Raw genomic sequence first — 15,117 nt, 5'->3', positions numbered from 1 at the left:
GTTGAAAAAGGTCAATTTTTCAGAAAAATCTCTCAAAAAAATTCATAACAAAAAAAAAAAGCACAAACACAAAAATTTAAATCAGAAAGGTGAATATTTTAAAACTGAATTACAACATTGCATTACCCAGCAGACAATCTTCTAATCTCAAAATGAAATCATACTTTTCATAGCTAGGGAATGATCAGCTAGTAATTCAAAACCTATTTAGGTATTTCCTCTGTAGGGTGTCACCTGACATGCTCACAACACTTTCTTTATTTAACTACATAGTCAGTTATAGCATGCATCTTTCTGTTTGTCTTATTAGGTTTTTCCTCTTAAAGTGAACAAAACATTGTATAAGTGGTAGAAGCATATTTCTTTAGAATAAAGTATGTTTCCCAGGTTCCTCCTCCTGGGAAAAGCTGGAATCTAGGTTTCCCGTTCTTCACACAGCAGCAGCTCCATTCAGGGCTGGGCTTGTAAGGTGTGTGTCTCTGGCGTCCCAGACTTGCTTTAGCTGCCTGTGTCCAAGTACGAGTCGCAGGCAACTTAAAACAAGCCTCGAAAGCTAGACTGTATTCATTGATGGACTGGTAAATAAATAGGGGGGTCACCTCCAGATGGTGATCAGCATGGGGGCCAAAAATCCACCAGCATTAGAAATAAACAAACATGTTTTCAGGAAATTCACATGGTTTTGTTTGATTACTTCCATTAAAACTACTGAAGTATTGTTAGCTCAACATACCAATTTGGACTATAGGTCAGAATTGACTGGATATCAAAAAAGAAAAAAGTCAGCATCTAATAGTAGGCTTTTGGCATTTGAAACCATGGTATTTTGCCTAACCTCCAAGAAATTAAACCATCATTCAACACCATGTTATTCAGGTGATTTGTCTAATTATTAACTACATTGCAAATGTAATCCATTCAATAGCAAGTGCAGACATTTGATGACTTGCACATTGAAGCTAAATAATATAATGTTATATTTTAAACAAAATTCTCTGTTTTAAAATCTATTATATAACAATGTCATTGCAGATCTGGCATCAAAATTCCTCTATAGAGTTTCTCAGTAAAGTCTTAACCTACCTTGGTGCTGGGAACTTTGTTACTGAAGTACCCTGGCTCGCAACTTACTACACTCCTGTACAAGTCTGAGTGCAGCCCTCTTTAATCAGTCTGCAGAGGAATGTATATTTGAGAAAGGTGTGTGTGCACAGTTACACATTTATTAAGAGATCCTGGTTTTTTGGGTGTGGGACTGGGAGCCGGTGCAGGTTTGTGGGTGTGTAACACGGAATCCCATGTCCTGGACCAACAGGAGGAGTTTGTGTGGAGGTAAACACATTCCAGGATCGTGTGACTGTAAGATAAACATGATGGAATCACATTAGAATAAACAAACAAATGATAAGTTACTAGAGTTTTCATATGAGTTACTGTTGTGTGTAAGGCTGTGATGATGAATCAAATCATCAAACTAAATGGACCACTTTTAAATTTGTAGATCACAAATTGTATAAATCTTCATGAATGTTTTTGATGCATATACTGAAGACCTCCTTTTGATATTAGGTTTCATTAGTTGCAGCTTGGAACTCCTTATCTGATGGGTCTGCCTGTGTTAATTATGTCTTATAAATGTATGACAAGGGAATCAATCAAGGGATAATGTCTTTCATCTTGATTAAAATAATCAATTCTGTATAAAAGTAGTAATATTTTGGACATTAACTAAATATATCACTGTCCAGTGCTTTTGAATTTTTCAGATAAACTGAAGGCAAATATTTGAACAATATTATAAATATCAAACAACATACACTGTATGAAGACTAAGGGCAGAAATTGATGGGTACAAGTTGGTGGCTTCTGTTACACACCTACTAACTGTTCATCTTTGTGAATTTGAGTAAATGCCTTTGCAGTTCATCTGAGAACACACCAGACCAGGGTTCAGGACCTTGGACAGTGTATACCTACTTTTCATCAATAACTTAAAACATTACATTTGGTCTCTCAGAGGACCTCTGCTGGCCTCTCTGAGCTGCTCAGAGTATTGAGGCCATTTGAATGACTGCATGATGATGATTGGTGGGTGAGGCTGCACAGCACTTTTACTACTTCATGACTTTACAAAGCAAACAAGAGCAAGAACAATTTTATTTGGTTCAGTTTTTAAGAGATGATTTATAATTTTACTCAATTTTATATGTCAGTAATCTAATGTGCATTGTTATTACCATGTCAAAATGACCAGCTGTGTCAGCTTCTACAGCTTCACTTTATTGGCCACTTTGGCTAATTGTGCCAGAACAGTCACAGAACAAAAAATAGAAACAAATGTAATCTCATGCTCTAGTTTATTGGAAAAAGAAATACAGTCTGACAAGAACAATATTACACATCCTAAAGCCTGACAGAAGCAAATCTTTCCATGTATGTTTACTAAAAGGCTAAATAATATGTGTCCTTTCAATAAATACAAAGCAAAACCTATTTCTAATAGCAGCCTCGCTTGTTAGCCCTAAAAAAGAATATGGGCTCTGTTTTTTCACTGCACGTATGGAAAGGTCCAAATTGATTGACGGTTCGATATAGTCAGTTATTTTAAGTGTTATTTGTTAACTAGGGTTAACACATTTCATTGTAAGGGAAAATAAAGACAAAAGTCTCTAGTTTTGAAGAAAAGCCTTTATTTCCTATTTCAAGAACATGCATTAGCATGGCAGTAGAAGTAGCTACTTAGATATCCACACATGCAGAGCCACAGAGTGATAGAAAGAGTTTGTCCATCTACGGTTCTGTGATGGTGGTCTGTCCACGCTTCAGGTTGAAGAAAAGATTTAGGGAGAGTTATTTTTCCCCAGGCTGGGTCAGGCAGGCAGAATGAAGGCTTAGTGCTGGATCCTACGAATGGACTGCACCTGGTTGGTGTGCGCCTGGGTGCTGTACTCGTTGTAGTTTCTGTACTCGCCTTGATGTCTGTCTCGCTCCAGGATGTACTGGTAGCCACGATAACCAGGGAACTGGTAGGCCACCCAGCTGCAGAGAAAAGGAGAGAGGAAGATGGTGAGTCAATGCCAACCTGTAATTTAAAGTCATTATGACTTAAAATCATTTCATTAAATTCAGTGAAACTCTGAGGCTGCTTAAAAGTCCTGCCCATACTCCACCCAGTCAGGATAGGTTAACCTGTCTCAGCATGCTTGCTTGTCTCTACAGTATTGCCACACACTAGATTTTATAGCAAAATGTTTGGGAAAAAAATACAACTATAAGTACAACTATAAAATTATACTGGATATGAGATTAAAGGCTGCAAAGGGCAAAAACATGAGACAGGAGGAATGTGTATGACTTACGCTCCTGAGTTGACTTTGATAGAGGGCACCTCCTTGCTGCACCAGCCCATGGCCTGTAGGGAGGGATAGTCATCACACATCTCAAACTTACGACCCTGGAAGTCCTCACACTCGTACAGGGTCACTTTGCTGTCACTGTGGTTCTGTGGGAAAGAGACAGAGAGGAGAAAGTGTGACGGTGCTGCTACAGCCAGGTAAGGTGCTGGTGTAGTAACTGGGAACTGGACAGGTGAAAGCTATTGCAAAAAGTCATGGAACATATGTGGAAAACCCATCTTATACTTGGTGTCAGAATATCTGACTATATATTGCCTAAATATTGTCTGTAAAGACTCATGAATGTTTTGGTTCAAATAGTACAGCAGATTTTGAGAGGGATAGGCAGTGGGTCATGTGCAGCAGGGTGGGGCTGGTTAGTAAGCCATTTCTTGTTTGGCAGTTGACAGATGCTGACTAGTAAAAAGAGGATGAATGGGAGGATGAAAGAGCTTACAGCGCACTTGATGGGTCTGAAGGAGAGCAGGTGCTCGGTTCTGTAGCTGCTGTTTCCACTCCAGGCCTCATAGCGAGGGTAGTCTCCCTTCTCCAGGATAAACTGCTGTCCCTGGAACTCTGGGTACTCATAACCCACCCAACTGGAGGAAAGAAGGGAGGATAGAAATGTTGAGGTGTGCCAAGAGTAAGCAAAAGAAAATAAAGAATGCAAAGCCCATAAATACACACAAAGCTATTAGGAACCACTAAATACAAAGTAGTTTTGAGGCAAAGCTGTAAGTGTAAGTGTCGTTAAACGGTAGAACTCCCACAGAATGGCCTCGAGTAAGAACAACATGCAGCTTCTTTTGTCACTGGGAGCACAAAACAAACATTAAATACTGCTGCTCCTGCCTCCACCGCTCCTACTGCTGCACGGGGGGAGGGAGGTTTATCTGATCACCAGTCACTCAGCCATTCTGGCTCACAGCCGGCAGCTGCACACAGCCAACTCATATCACAACAGGGTCACACTTGGATGAATGCACTCACACACACACACACACACACATGCATGCAAATGATACATGACAACTAGCAAAGTAATAACATTGTAGAATGCAATTTATGGTTTTTGTTATTCTGCCATTTCTGCAGTTGATTGCTGTTAGTGTGTGAGACATGTTTTAATCAAACTTTTTCAAGCAGATAAAATTAAAGTTTAGAGTAAATAATGTGATTGTATAATGTTATTGTGGCAAAAAAGGGAAAAACTGTCTTTCAGTTATCCACTGCTTTAAAGCACAGACCATAATACTGTAAAAATTAAATTCGCTCTTAATTTAACATTATTTTCTTTTTTAAGGTACCAATGCAAAGTTTACTTAAAAATCCAGTTTCAAGTAGGATTTTAACCTGATTCTAACAAATCATTGAATCAGATCTTAACATGAAAATTTATTTCATATTTATTTCATATATGAACAAACTTGGGTGAAATAGTAATTGTGGTCCACACAGAGGACAAAGAAATCTAAAAAAGGGCAAGAGGTGAAAATGATGATATATGGAAAACAAAGAGCTTAGTTGTAGAGCAAGAGATGAAAAGGAAAAAAAATTTTAAAAAGCAGATGAACATGAACATGAAGGTGAACGTGAACAATAGTGACTTACGGTCCATTCTCAACCTTGATGGAACGGATCTTGTTGAAGCCCCTCTCCATGATGTTCTGGCACTCCAGCATGAACTCACAACGCTTTCCCTGGAAGTTCTCTTCCTCCCAGACTGTGATCTTGAACTGGCCCATCTGCTCCATCTGTTGAGTGTTCATGGCTGCTGCTTCTGCCTTGGGGGTTACTCTCTGAAGAATGTAGAGGGTTTCAAAAATGTTCTGTATTAAATAGATGGAAGGATTGATCAAAGTAATAAAAAGACCTGCATGTCCAAAGTAGGAGTAGGTATGCTGTCAAAAAATGCCAAGGAAAATGAATGAAGTAATGTATTAATACTTTTAAACTGCATGGTTTATCTAGATTATTGCTGCAGCTACAATCCTTGTATTTTAGTTTGAAGATGCACAAGTTTTAATAAGATACAGAGAAAATGTGCTGTACTGGTGCCTTTCTGAAGAGTATATTATTGTACCTTAACTCTGGAAAGAAATATCTGTTAAGGTCTCTTTCCAAAGGTGACACTGGAAGAGATAAATTCCACTCATTCATCATTTTTCCATTTCTGCACAGTGAAGCCTTGACTCTGTATGAGTTGAGGAAATTCAGTGAACTAACATGTCTCCTGACTATGAACAGTACCCTGAAACTGACCTGTCGCAGTCGTACCTAAAGTAAATACCACAAAAGCAAACCACATATTCTCTTGTAAGCAACAGCATGATGCCGTCTTTGGTATAACCTGAAGTATGATATTTTCAGAATTTTTAATTTCTTTCCAGAGTTTCTAAATACTCTTAGCTTGATTTTTTTTATTCTAAGCAAAACAATGTTTTTATGATGTTTACAGGCCAGATACAAGCAGAGCAGTAAGGCATCATCTCACTAGTCTTCCCTATAAAAATGGCTGCTGAGGTATAAACCAGCTTACTCCGCCCCAGTATACTGAGCTGTCCCCTGATTGCGGTTTCTTAGCTGAGTCTGAGGCAGTGTGCTGATATACTTACAGACAGTACTGAGGTGGGACAGATCCAGTATAATCAATGTCGGGGACGAGACCCTCGCCTGTGTTTTTATAGGGCTGGGCCCCTTGGACCTGCGCCACTCCATTTGCCCAGTAGCCTTGCACACTCAGCAACTGAGCGGGCCGGCTGAAAGCGGCACATTAGCCCCGTGCTTTGTGGAGGCTCCAGAGCGCCATTGTCCTGAGAGCCTTAAACTGACTTAGTCATCAATATGGCAGCCATGGTCAGTGACAACCTGACCCAGGACTATACAATAGTAACATACTGACACAACAGTTTGATTGGTGTGGCAGGATAATAGACACATTCTGGGAGCTGATCCCCAGTATCCCTCTCTCCCTCTCTCTCTCTCTGTCTGATGATGGGAAAAGGGCCCAAGGCACATTAGGATGTGTAGCAGTTCCATCTAGAGAGCATCCTTAACTCTGACTTTTCCAATGCTTGATCTAGAAAGAGTTCAGTGGATGACATGTTGTAGAACCATTTGGAAAATCTGGTATATATACTGCCCTTCTCTCTCACTTCTACCTATTGACACATACAGTTTTAGTTACAGAAATGAGGAGCACCAGCCCCCAAATTTGTTATACGCTCTGTGTCACATGGCTCATATTTTCCATTTGCACTCAAGAAGAGTGGTGTGCTTTGTAGCTTTGGTAACCAACACTTCTAAGTACACCAGTGGTTTGGTAATATATTATAAAAAAGAGTACAGCAGTTTGTTGGCATGTATTTTTAATATGAAAAATGTACTCATATCACAGAAACTGTATGCTTGGATTATGTTTTGTCTTTCCTGAAAGAAAAAGACATTTAAGTTTTTACTACCTAATTCTAATTTGCATATATGTTATTGGTCTATTATATAAATGTCTCAGCTAATGCACTGAGAGCTAGAAACAGCATTTGATGCTCCACAAAACAAACAACACATTTGTCTTTGTTGTTAAATTATAGCAAACAGTGGGATAAATAAAATGGTTACGCTAACATGATCTGTGTATATCATCATTTTACATTAGGTGTAATGCTTTTTTGTGTGCTTTTAAATGGAGAGTTGTTTGTTTGTGTGTGAAGCCAGGTTTCAGCTAATATTTAATAAATAACATGTAACCTAATTATATAAAATCATACAATTTGATTTGGGAAACAAAATATATGGATGTATGTGACGTTAAGTGAGAACTGACAAAAACACTTTTAATTTGTATTCTCTTCAAGTATTGAAAAATCAGACTTCAGTTATTTCAGTAATATTCAGACTGGTATTTATTTCTGCTCTCTGTTATTTTGTCTTGCATGTTTTGTGAATCTATATTAGTGATATGCATTCACAATATCATGTCACGCAGGAGACACTGAATATTAGGTGTATATTTTCCTTCATCATTGGTGACATCTTGTGGCGAATGTGTTTATTACATACAAGGTAGCCGAGACCTACTGTTACTGCATTAACAAATAAGTTATTCAACATTAGGTCATCAGTCACTTGCTTTGACTTGCAGAGCAGAAGTGTCAAACAGAACCTTAAAGGAGTGAGACGGCATTTTACATGGAAGTATCTTATGCCTGAAATGTTTGTACCAGCTACAGAAACAATCCAGCCATGTGTGAAGCCCAAGATGCTAGGGGGTAATTGTCGTCTTTTTCTTACTAGATATAGAGCAATGGGCTAAGCTAGTTTGTTTACAGTATGGTGTGTGTGTTTCACCTGTGGCCATGTATGAGAGCTGGACCTGTTTACTTGTATGAACAGCTTTCTCATTGTCTCCTGTTAACCCATTCATTGTCCTTCTCTTTACCCTGTCACCCTGCTTGCCCCCAGAGCAGGTGACGGGCAGGTGAAAGGAAAGCCTTTTATGGACACAGATGTTTTGTGTCTGTGTGTGTGTGTGTGTGTGTGTGTGTGTGTGTGTGTGTGTGTGTGTGTGTGTGTGTGTGCGTGCGTGCGTGCGTGCGTGCGTGCGTGCGTGCGTGCGTGCGTGCGTGTGTACTTGTGTGTACTTGTGTGACTATACACAGGTCTAGTGTTATACCATGGCAGTGAGGACATTTTGGCTGCTGCCCACTTTTTGACACACTGGCTGTTGAAAAGTTAAGACTTGGATGTAGAGTTAGGGTGAGAATTAGGTTTAGCTTAGGCAAATAGTGATTATGAGTAGGCTTAGCATAAGTCTCAAGAAATGAATGGAAGCCAATGTAATATCCTCTGAAGCATTGGAAACACAACTATGTGTGTGGATACATGACAAAGGTCTTTCATCTTTCCTCACATGCTCTGGAAAGAAGCTGGAGATCCTTACCATCATCATGTACACACAAATGTAACTCATTTCCCTGTTAAATAGAATCTGGGGTATTTGCATGTGTCAGGGATAGTGTAGTTCAGTACAAAGGCTGTACAGTTCTACTTTGTATCCTTATCTAGCTTTAAACATTTTAGACAGATGCATTTACAAATAGTTACAGTGTTACAGACAGACATGACAGAGATTATCTACAACTGTGATACCTGTGACTGAAATCCATGGTCCTTAACTGTTGCTACTGCTGTCTTCAAATGGACAACCTGATGCACTGCCAGGATGGCAAAGAAAGTATGAAGCTCAGGAGTCTGTGAAAGTTAATAACTGCCTTTGTGTGTATTTGTGTGCATTGAGTATCAGCTAACATAAGGATAGAGTGACTCACTACTATGGTCAAGGAGTCACGTCATCCAGACTAAGCAATGATCAGGAGTTGGAGGATATTTTTGCCTTCATTTTTTTATTACAGGGCTGACTTTCTGATCCATCCTGATTCATTTGTTTTTCTGCTCCTAGATTAGTTTATGTTTAGTGTGGGTCAAAAAATTAGCCAGTGCATCCAACTCAGACAGTCAAATGCAAAATGTTATGGGTGGCAACTTTCTGATGGTTCAGACAGCCACTTACTGGGAGCCATTATCTGATTACTGCGCTATGTGATTGTGTAAAGGTCACAAATCAGTGGATCATTTCACAGGATCAAAATTAAAAAAAAAAAAAGATTGTTGCTTTTGTTTGATTGTTGTTAAAAAAGTGCAAAGAACATTTTTTTCCATTGCTTTTTGTCTTAATGGGGATGTGGAAGGGTTAAAAGATAAAAAGGAGTTTATTAAAAGTTGTTTTAAAAAGATAAACATTGTTCATGTAAAAAAAAAAAAGTAAGAACATGTTGGAATCTTATGTATTATTAATTTGTATTAGTGTAGATTAGTTGCTGTATGGGAAGTGTGTTGACCTTGCTGAGAAAGATCTTGTTTTCTGGGTCACCGTGAGTCTGAACAATTTGAATAGTCACTGAATGCACCTACACACACACACAATTGTGTTTGCATGCAAACACACATACACACATGCACAGATACACACAACTGTTTGTATATGTGCATGCTGACATAGATACACACCCTAACACACAGATTGCACTGAATAAATGCCCTCCTTCAGGTGGAAGGTTACCATGGTGACTAATCCAAGTGAGGATGATGTGAGCAGGACATCTGCTCATGCCACCTCCACTGCTGAGCTCTGCACACTCAGCCAAAGCAGCTGGAATTACCTGCAGGAATCAAATAGAGATAAAATGTAGATTATGCTATATTGTGTGCCAGTGTTCATTAATAATCAGTATTGAATTGTGATGCCAGGCGCACACACAGACACACACTACAGTTGGTAGCTTATATATGCAGACACAAAAAAAGGCAGGACAGTTTATCTTCAAAGAGTATGACAGGAAAAAGCAAGAACACCAGCTGTTCATTTTCACTATTGCTTTCAATTCTCTCAATACTGCTCACTGACACACAATGCACAATGTTACCAATAGAGCTATCTTTTTAAGGTCCTAAATGTTATTATCACTTTCATCCAGTGACACTCACTCCACTGACAGAAAGTCAGAGAACAAAGGTAAGGAGTAGCCAACCAGGAGGGGGAGCAAGCCTTGGGCATTTGCATGACTCTTCATTATCAGTAACTGTCAGAAGAAACAGCACACAGCCCACAGGCACACACACACTCACATACACACATGCACTGTGGGATCACCAATTGCTGATGGAAGCAAACAGTTTGGCAGGCACCACAAATGTAATCATGTGCCTGCTGTACAGACATAAACAGTGGTCTTAATGATGCTGATACTGTGTGGCCCTGCAGAGCTGAGTTCACAGGGTCACAGCTGGAGCAGCCGGAATTTTGAAATAGGAGGAGGCAAGAGTTGGGGTTTCCCAGTGGTCAAGTCAACTTTATTATATGTATATATAGCATAAGACAATTTGTTTTAGAGGGCTTTTTGTACTATGCTTCTCCTGGAACAGTGTTTCCTCTGTTCTTACTCTGGATTAGACTGAGAAATCTTCAGAAGAGCAACAAAAGAGGGATAATTCATCTTCCAGGACAACCTTTCTATTTTGTTATACCTTTTTTACCCAAATTCCACAGTATATTACCTGTTAATACCATTTGTGTGTTCAATATTTAGCTGACCAATACAGGAAATAACAGGAAAAAAGGACCTGCTGTTTGTGTGCAATGATCATTTGTAGTATCCAGGTAAATGAATGTAAAACACAGTAGCAAAGGCCTTGAAAGGTAAATTACAGATAATTAATAATTTTTTCATGTTCCTGAATACAACCTGTGGGCTACAGTGGGCAGGTAATGAGAATATAAGTATACTAAAATCATGTAAAAGACCACGTTTGTCAGTTTCTGCATTCTTGACACAAATGAGTTGCTCCCCAGAAAGCTCTGCTAGTTGTTTCTGAAAAGTCTTGACTAATATTAATGCTAAGCGTTTGATCTGTTATTGGCTACCTGTCTATTAAGTTTTCAATTGGTCATTTTTAACCAGTATATGATTTTAAAAAATGCACCACATGTTCTAAATGATGGTGATCATATCATGTTACTGTTAATTAGTGATAAAAATCATAAAACTATACTGAACTGGAACCAAGTTTACTCACATTGCTTCATTCAGACCCTTTCCTTGCTACAGAAAAAAAGCAAGTTGCTAAGCCTGCATGTTAAACCCTAAAACAAATTACCCTTAAGCCCAAGCTGCTCCTGGAGCTGATAGGAAGGGTGTAGCAGCAGCAGGACCAGTTGGGACAGTCAGTCTAAATCGAGGCAAGGTAACCAGGATACTGAGGAGTGTGAGCTTTCCCTTCCTCTGGCTTTGAACAAATATTGACTAGAGTTTAAGCAGAGGCAACTAGGCTCACAGGTAAAGAATGACACGCAGGGCCTGCTTTGTCATAATGTCTCCTGTAAGGTAATAATATGCCTTATGAGATAATGGAGAGCGATTGGGATTTCTCAGGGAGACAAAAAAACAATGGAGAGGATAAAGTGCACAAATAACTGAAGGTTTTTTTTTAAAGTACATCTAATTTCAGCTAGAGCATTATTGCTTTCACTGGAGCAGTAATGCACTAGTGGACATGCATTACTGTGGGAACTGAGCAATAGGTGTGTTTTACTCTCGTTACCATATGACCCAAACAAATCTAGATCACACATGAGGCAATATTTCAACTTAAAAAGAAAGGGTTTGATAGATTACACTGATTAAGCACACAAATAGAGAGTTATGTTAAAAAATATGATGCATTTATTGTGTTGTGTCACTTTGTCGTCATGCTTCAGTTTTTAGTATTGTAAGTGTGTGTCTTCATCTCCAGTTTTGGTTAAATTAAAGTTCATGTGAAATTACAAATAGAATTATTGTAAAGCCATTAAAATAGGCTGCCTCTCTTTGGATTAAAAAGAAAACACAGTGTACATTTAAATGGCACACTAAAACATGTTAGGTTTAACAATAAAAATAATGAATGATAAAAGTGGGATAGCTAAATGTTACATCCAAATGACAGATGGCCTGTATCAGATGTCTGCCATGTGTGTGTGTGTGTGTGTGTGGTTGTGGTTAATGTTTAGTTAATGATTGATATAACCTCCCATTAAGCCCATCTCTCTGCTCTCTCTGCTTGCCTGCAGCCTGGGCCTATGACGTAGGAAGTGGACAGTAATGAATAGGCCCCCAGTGGAAAATACATGCTGTCATCATGAATGTGCCAATGGGAAAATGATTATCAGAAACAGCTCCACTGGGAGAGACAGATTATCTTTCTTAACATCGTACATGTCAACTTTTCACAGTACATATGTTATAATCACCCAGGGACAATTTAAATAGGTACACGACGATTAGAACAACCATGACCTGAGTAAAAACTGAACTGTGACTGACCATCAATTGGAAATGTTCCCAGTCAGTTACAACTTATATCAGCAGTGACACTGAGAGGCTGTCAAGACAGGTGTGCATGCTTGAACCCAGCAGGTTTTATATGAGCATATGTTCTGAAGTGGAAAGTGGAATTGATATTCATAGTCTTACTTTTCTTTTCCTTTTGCAGTGAAAAAAAAAACTTTAAAACATATGATGGATTTAAGCTGGAACTTTTTGTCTCTTACCACCCTGCCTTGATAACATCAGTCTGACTTCACCTGCCATAGCACTTTGTGTTGTTTGTAACTGGCAAAAATACTCTAATTCAACAAACTTTAACTATCAATAAGAACTTACTTGCCTACTCTAGTGAACCCAGCAGTTCGTTTTCCATGAGGATTTGTTTGTTTGTTTGTTTTGTTTTCAATTTACCTTTGGATAAATTAATGTGACTTCAAAAGTCAACACGTTGCTCCAAAACAGCCATTGCCTTTATGTCTGTTGCCAGCTGTATGCAAATAAGGCGCCCTATGTCTATACACCTGGAGCTTCAGGTACTGACACTATGTTACGTTGTCTTTAAGCTGACTTCATAGCGGATGTATTTTTTTAGAAATATATTTCCCAGAGATTTTAGTTAACCTGAGTATAGGGCTCTCATCGAGAACTAGTGAGAACAAACTCTTTAAAAAAAAAAATCTTTCCATCATCTTAAACTAAGGCTTGGCACTGCTAACAGTGATGTTCTTCGACAAACAAACGTTGTGCCTTTTCCAGTTGCCAACCCGTACCTGCATAACGCGAGCCGAACGAACAAAACTTCATCTTCAGGTATTGTACGTGGGGCTCAACGTGAAGCAAATACGGGAAATGAAAAAGTCACAAAAACGATCAGAGTGACGACGGTCCAGAGAGAGATGTGCTGAGCCCATAACAGCTGGCTTCTCTGTTGTCAGGAAACCTTTGGGGGGAGATTAGGAAAAGTTAGAGGTCGAAGCAGAAAAAAGTAACCTGTTGCAAGAACGGATGGTCTGTAGGAAATAAAAATACTTACCTTAGAAGAAGCAAAGCAGTAAAGGTCAACATTGCAACCTCAGTCAGGTTTGGCGCACCTTTTACGCGCACTGAATGTATGGTCTTTGTGACAGGTATACACCTTTTATACCTCTACATGCTCTCTCTCTCTCTCTCTGTCCCCCCCCCCCCCCCCCCCCCCCCGCTCTCTCTCCACCCCTCCTGGATGAAAAAGGGAGAGAGGATCCTCAGGGCGCACACAGACACCTGTCGCACGGTGCGTTGCTCTGATCCAATATTGACATAAGGGGGGAAGGGTGCGCTTGTGTATTGGGGGGGGCGGCGGTCACGAACACACACACATGCACACACAACAAAATGAATTATTCTTATTAGTCCTCCCTCCTCCACATCTGCGTCCAGGCAACGTATTTGACCTTTGTGCCTGCGCCGATGTGTTAAAAAGGCTCATTGTAACGTAGCTATACCTGCCGATCCCTTCAGTTTGTCCCTTTGAACGTCTGCTCCGACGTAATTTCCATATCATATGCCTTGCAAATGACTTTCCGCTGCTGTGTATGACTCACCTCGCACAACACCTTTGGAGGATAGGTTCGCAGCGGTGTCCCCCTGCCGCTGTGGAGCGAGAGGTGATTGTTTTAGGGAAAATACAGATGTCCTCAAACAGGAAGTCAAACAATGAAGACTTGAATTCATGGAGTTGTCGGTTGACAGTTGTTAAGAGTTGATACAGTGTTTAAAATTTTTATTTATTTATTTGTTGCTGTTGAATTGTGCTAGAATACCCTCTGAATAACAAAGTCATGGAATAGGTAGTCTGTTATTTTAATAATCAGCCAACTGTGCACAAATTTACAGAGAAGAGCTCATGAAAAATGATGTTATAATAAAAGGAGGATAATGACACGTGTCAACAGAGACTATCCTGTAAAACATGCACATGCTAATCAGAGCTCCTCTTACTGCTGTCATGTTGATCTGTTTGCAAACTCACCACATGTCTTTCACTTAGAGGGATGCTCCTCCAGCTGCTACATAACGGTCAGGTCACCAGTCATGGTCAGCCCCCCTCAGCTGGTAAACACACTGGCGTTTATTTTATGGATCTTTGTCAATTCGGGAAAAAAATCACACTTTTTAAAATTTACCTTAAAAACTATGAGTGAGTATAACACTAAGTATAACACAGTGGTATTGAAGCCTCTCTAATAATCAGCTGGGACATCTTTGACTCTGATGCATACATTTTTACTAGTTTCTTAAAAATCTCCTCAAATCATCCATGAATTGTTAGAATATAAAGAGCTGAGTGAACAGCTAGAAATTACATTTTTGCTAATCCATATCAATTGTACTTAATGTTACTATAATGTAATAATATATATATAATATAATGTTAATATTAATTATCTAGACTTAATTTCACCCGCTTTTTATAAAGAGTTTTATAAACTTACTGAAAATGATTATCTGGGCCTATGTGATTCTGTCTGCAACTTGATCAGTATTTTTGACATTGACTGCACATCTTTTTATTTTTAAATTTACATTCACTTGCTATATTTCATGACCTATCAGTCCACACAGGCAAAATGTCCTCAGGAATATTTCGATTTGAAGTTAATGGCTTTAGAAAGGTCTTAAATTAATAAGAAACTACAGAACCTTCTGGTTTTGTAAGTCATGTGGGCAGTGGTTGTGTATTTACTGAATGGAAGCTGCTTTCAACTCCCGTGGAAGTTATTTACTCATTCATAATTTACAGATCAGCACACGTATCTCTGATA

General features: G+C 39.1%; 1 protein-coding gene across 1 annotated transcript; it reads right to left on the bottom strand.

Annotated features, from left to right (window-relative positions):
* Positions 1-2,814: 2,814 nt before the first annotated feature.
* Positions 2,815-6,235, bottom strand: cryba2b (crystallin, beta A2b). Its single transcript, XM_026295704.1, is given in 6 exon segments — positions 2,815-3,039; positions 3,360-3,502; positions 3,853-3,994; positions 5,007-5,203; positions 6,003-6,094; positions 6,097-6,235. Coding segments are annotated over 6 exon segments (861 nt in total). The 3' UTR covers positions 2,815-2,891.
* Between the last annotated feature and the right edge of the window lie 8,882 nt (positions 6,236-15,117).

This window comes from Mastacembelus armatus, chromosome 21, assembly GCF_900324485.2.
Source record: "Mastacembelus armatus chromosome 21, fMasArm1.2, whole genome shotgun sequence".
In the NCBI taxonomy this organism is placed as follows: domain Eukaryota; kingdom Metazoa; phylum Chordata; class Actinopteri; order Synbranchiformes; family Mastacembelidae; genus Mastacembelus; species Mastacembelus armatus.
The sequence above is the reverse complement of the archived record's forward strand: the minus strand, read 5'-3'. Positions and strand labels throughout refer to the sequence as shown.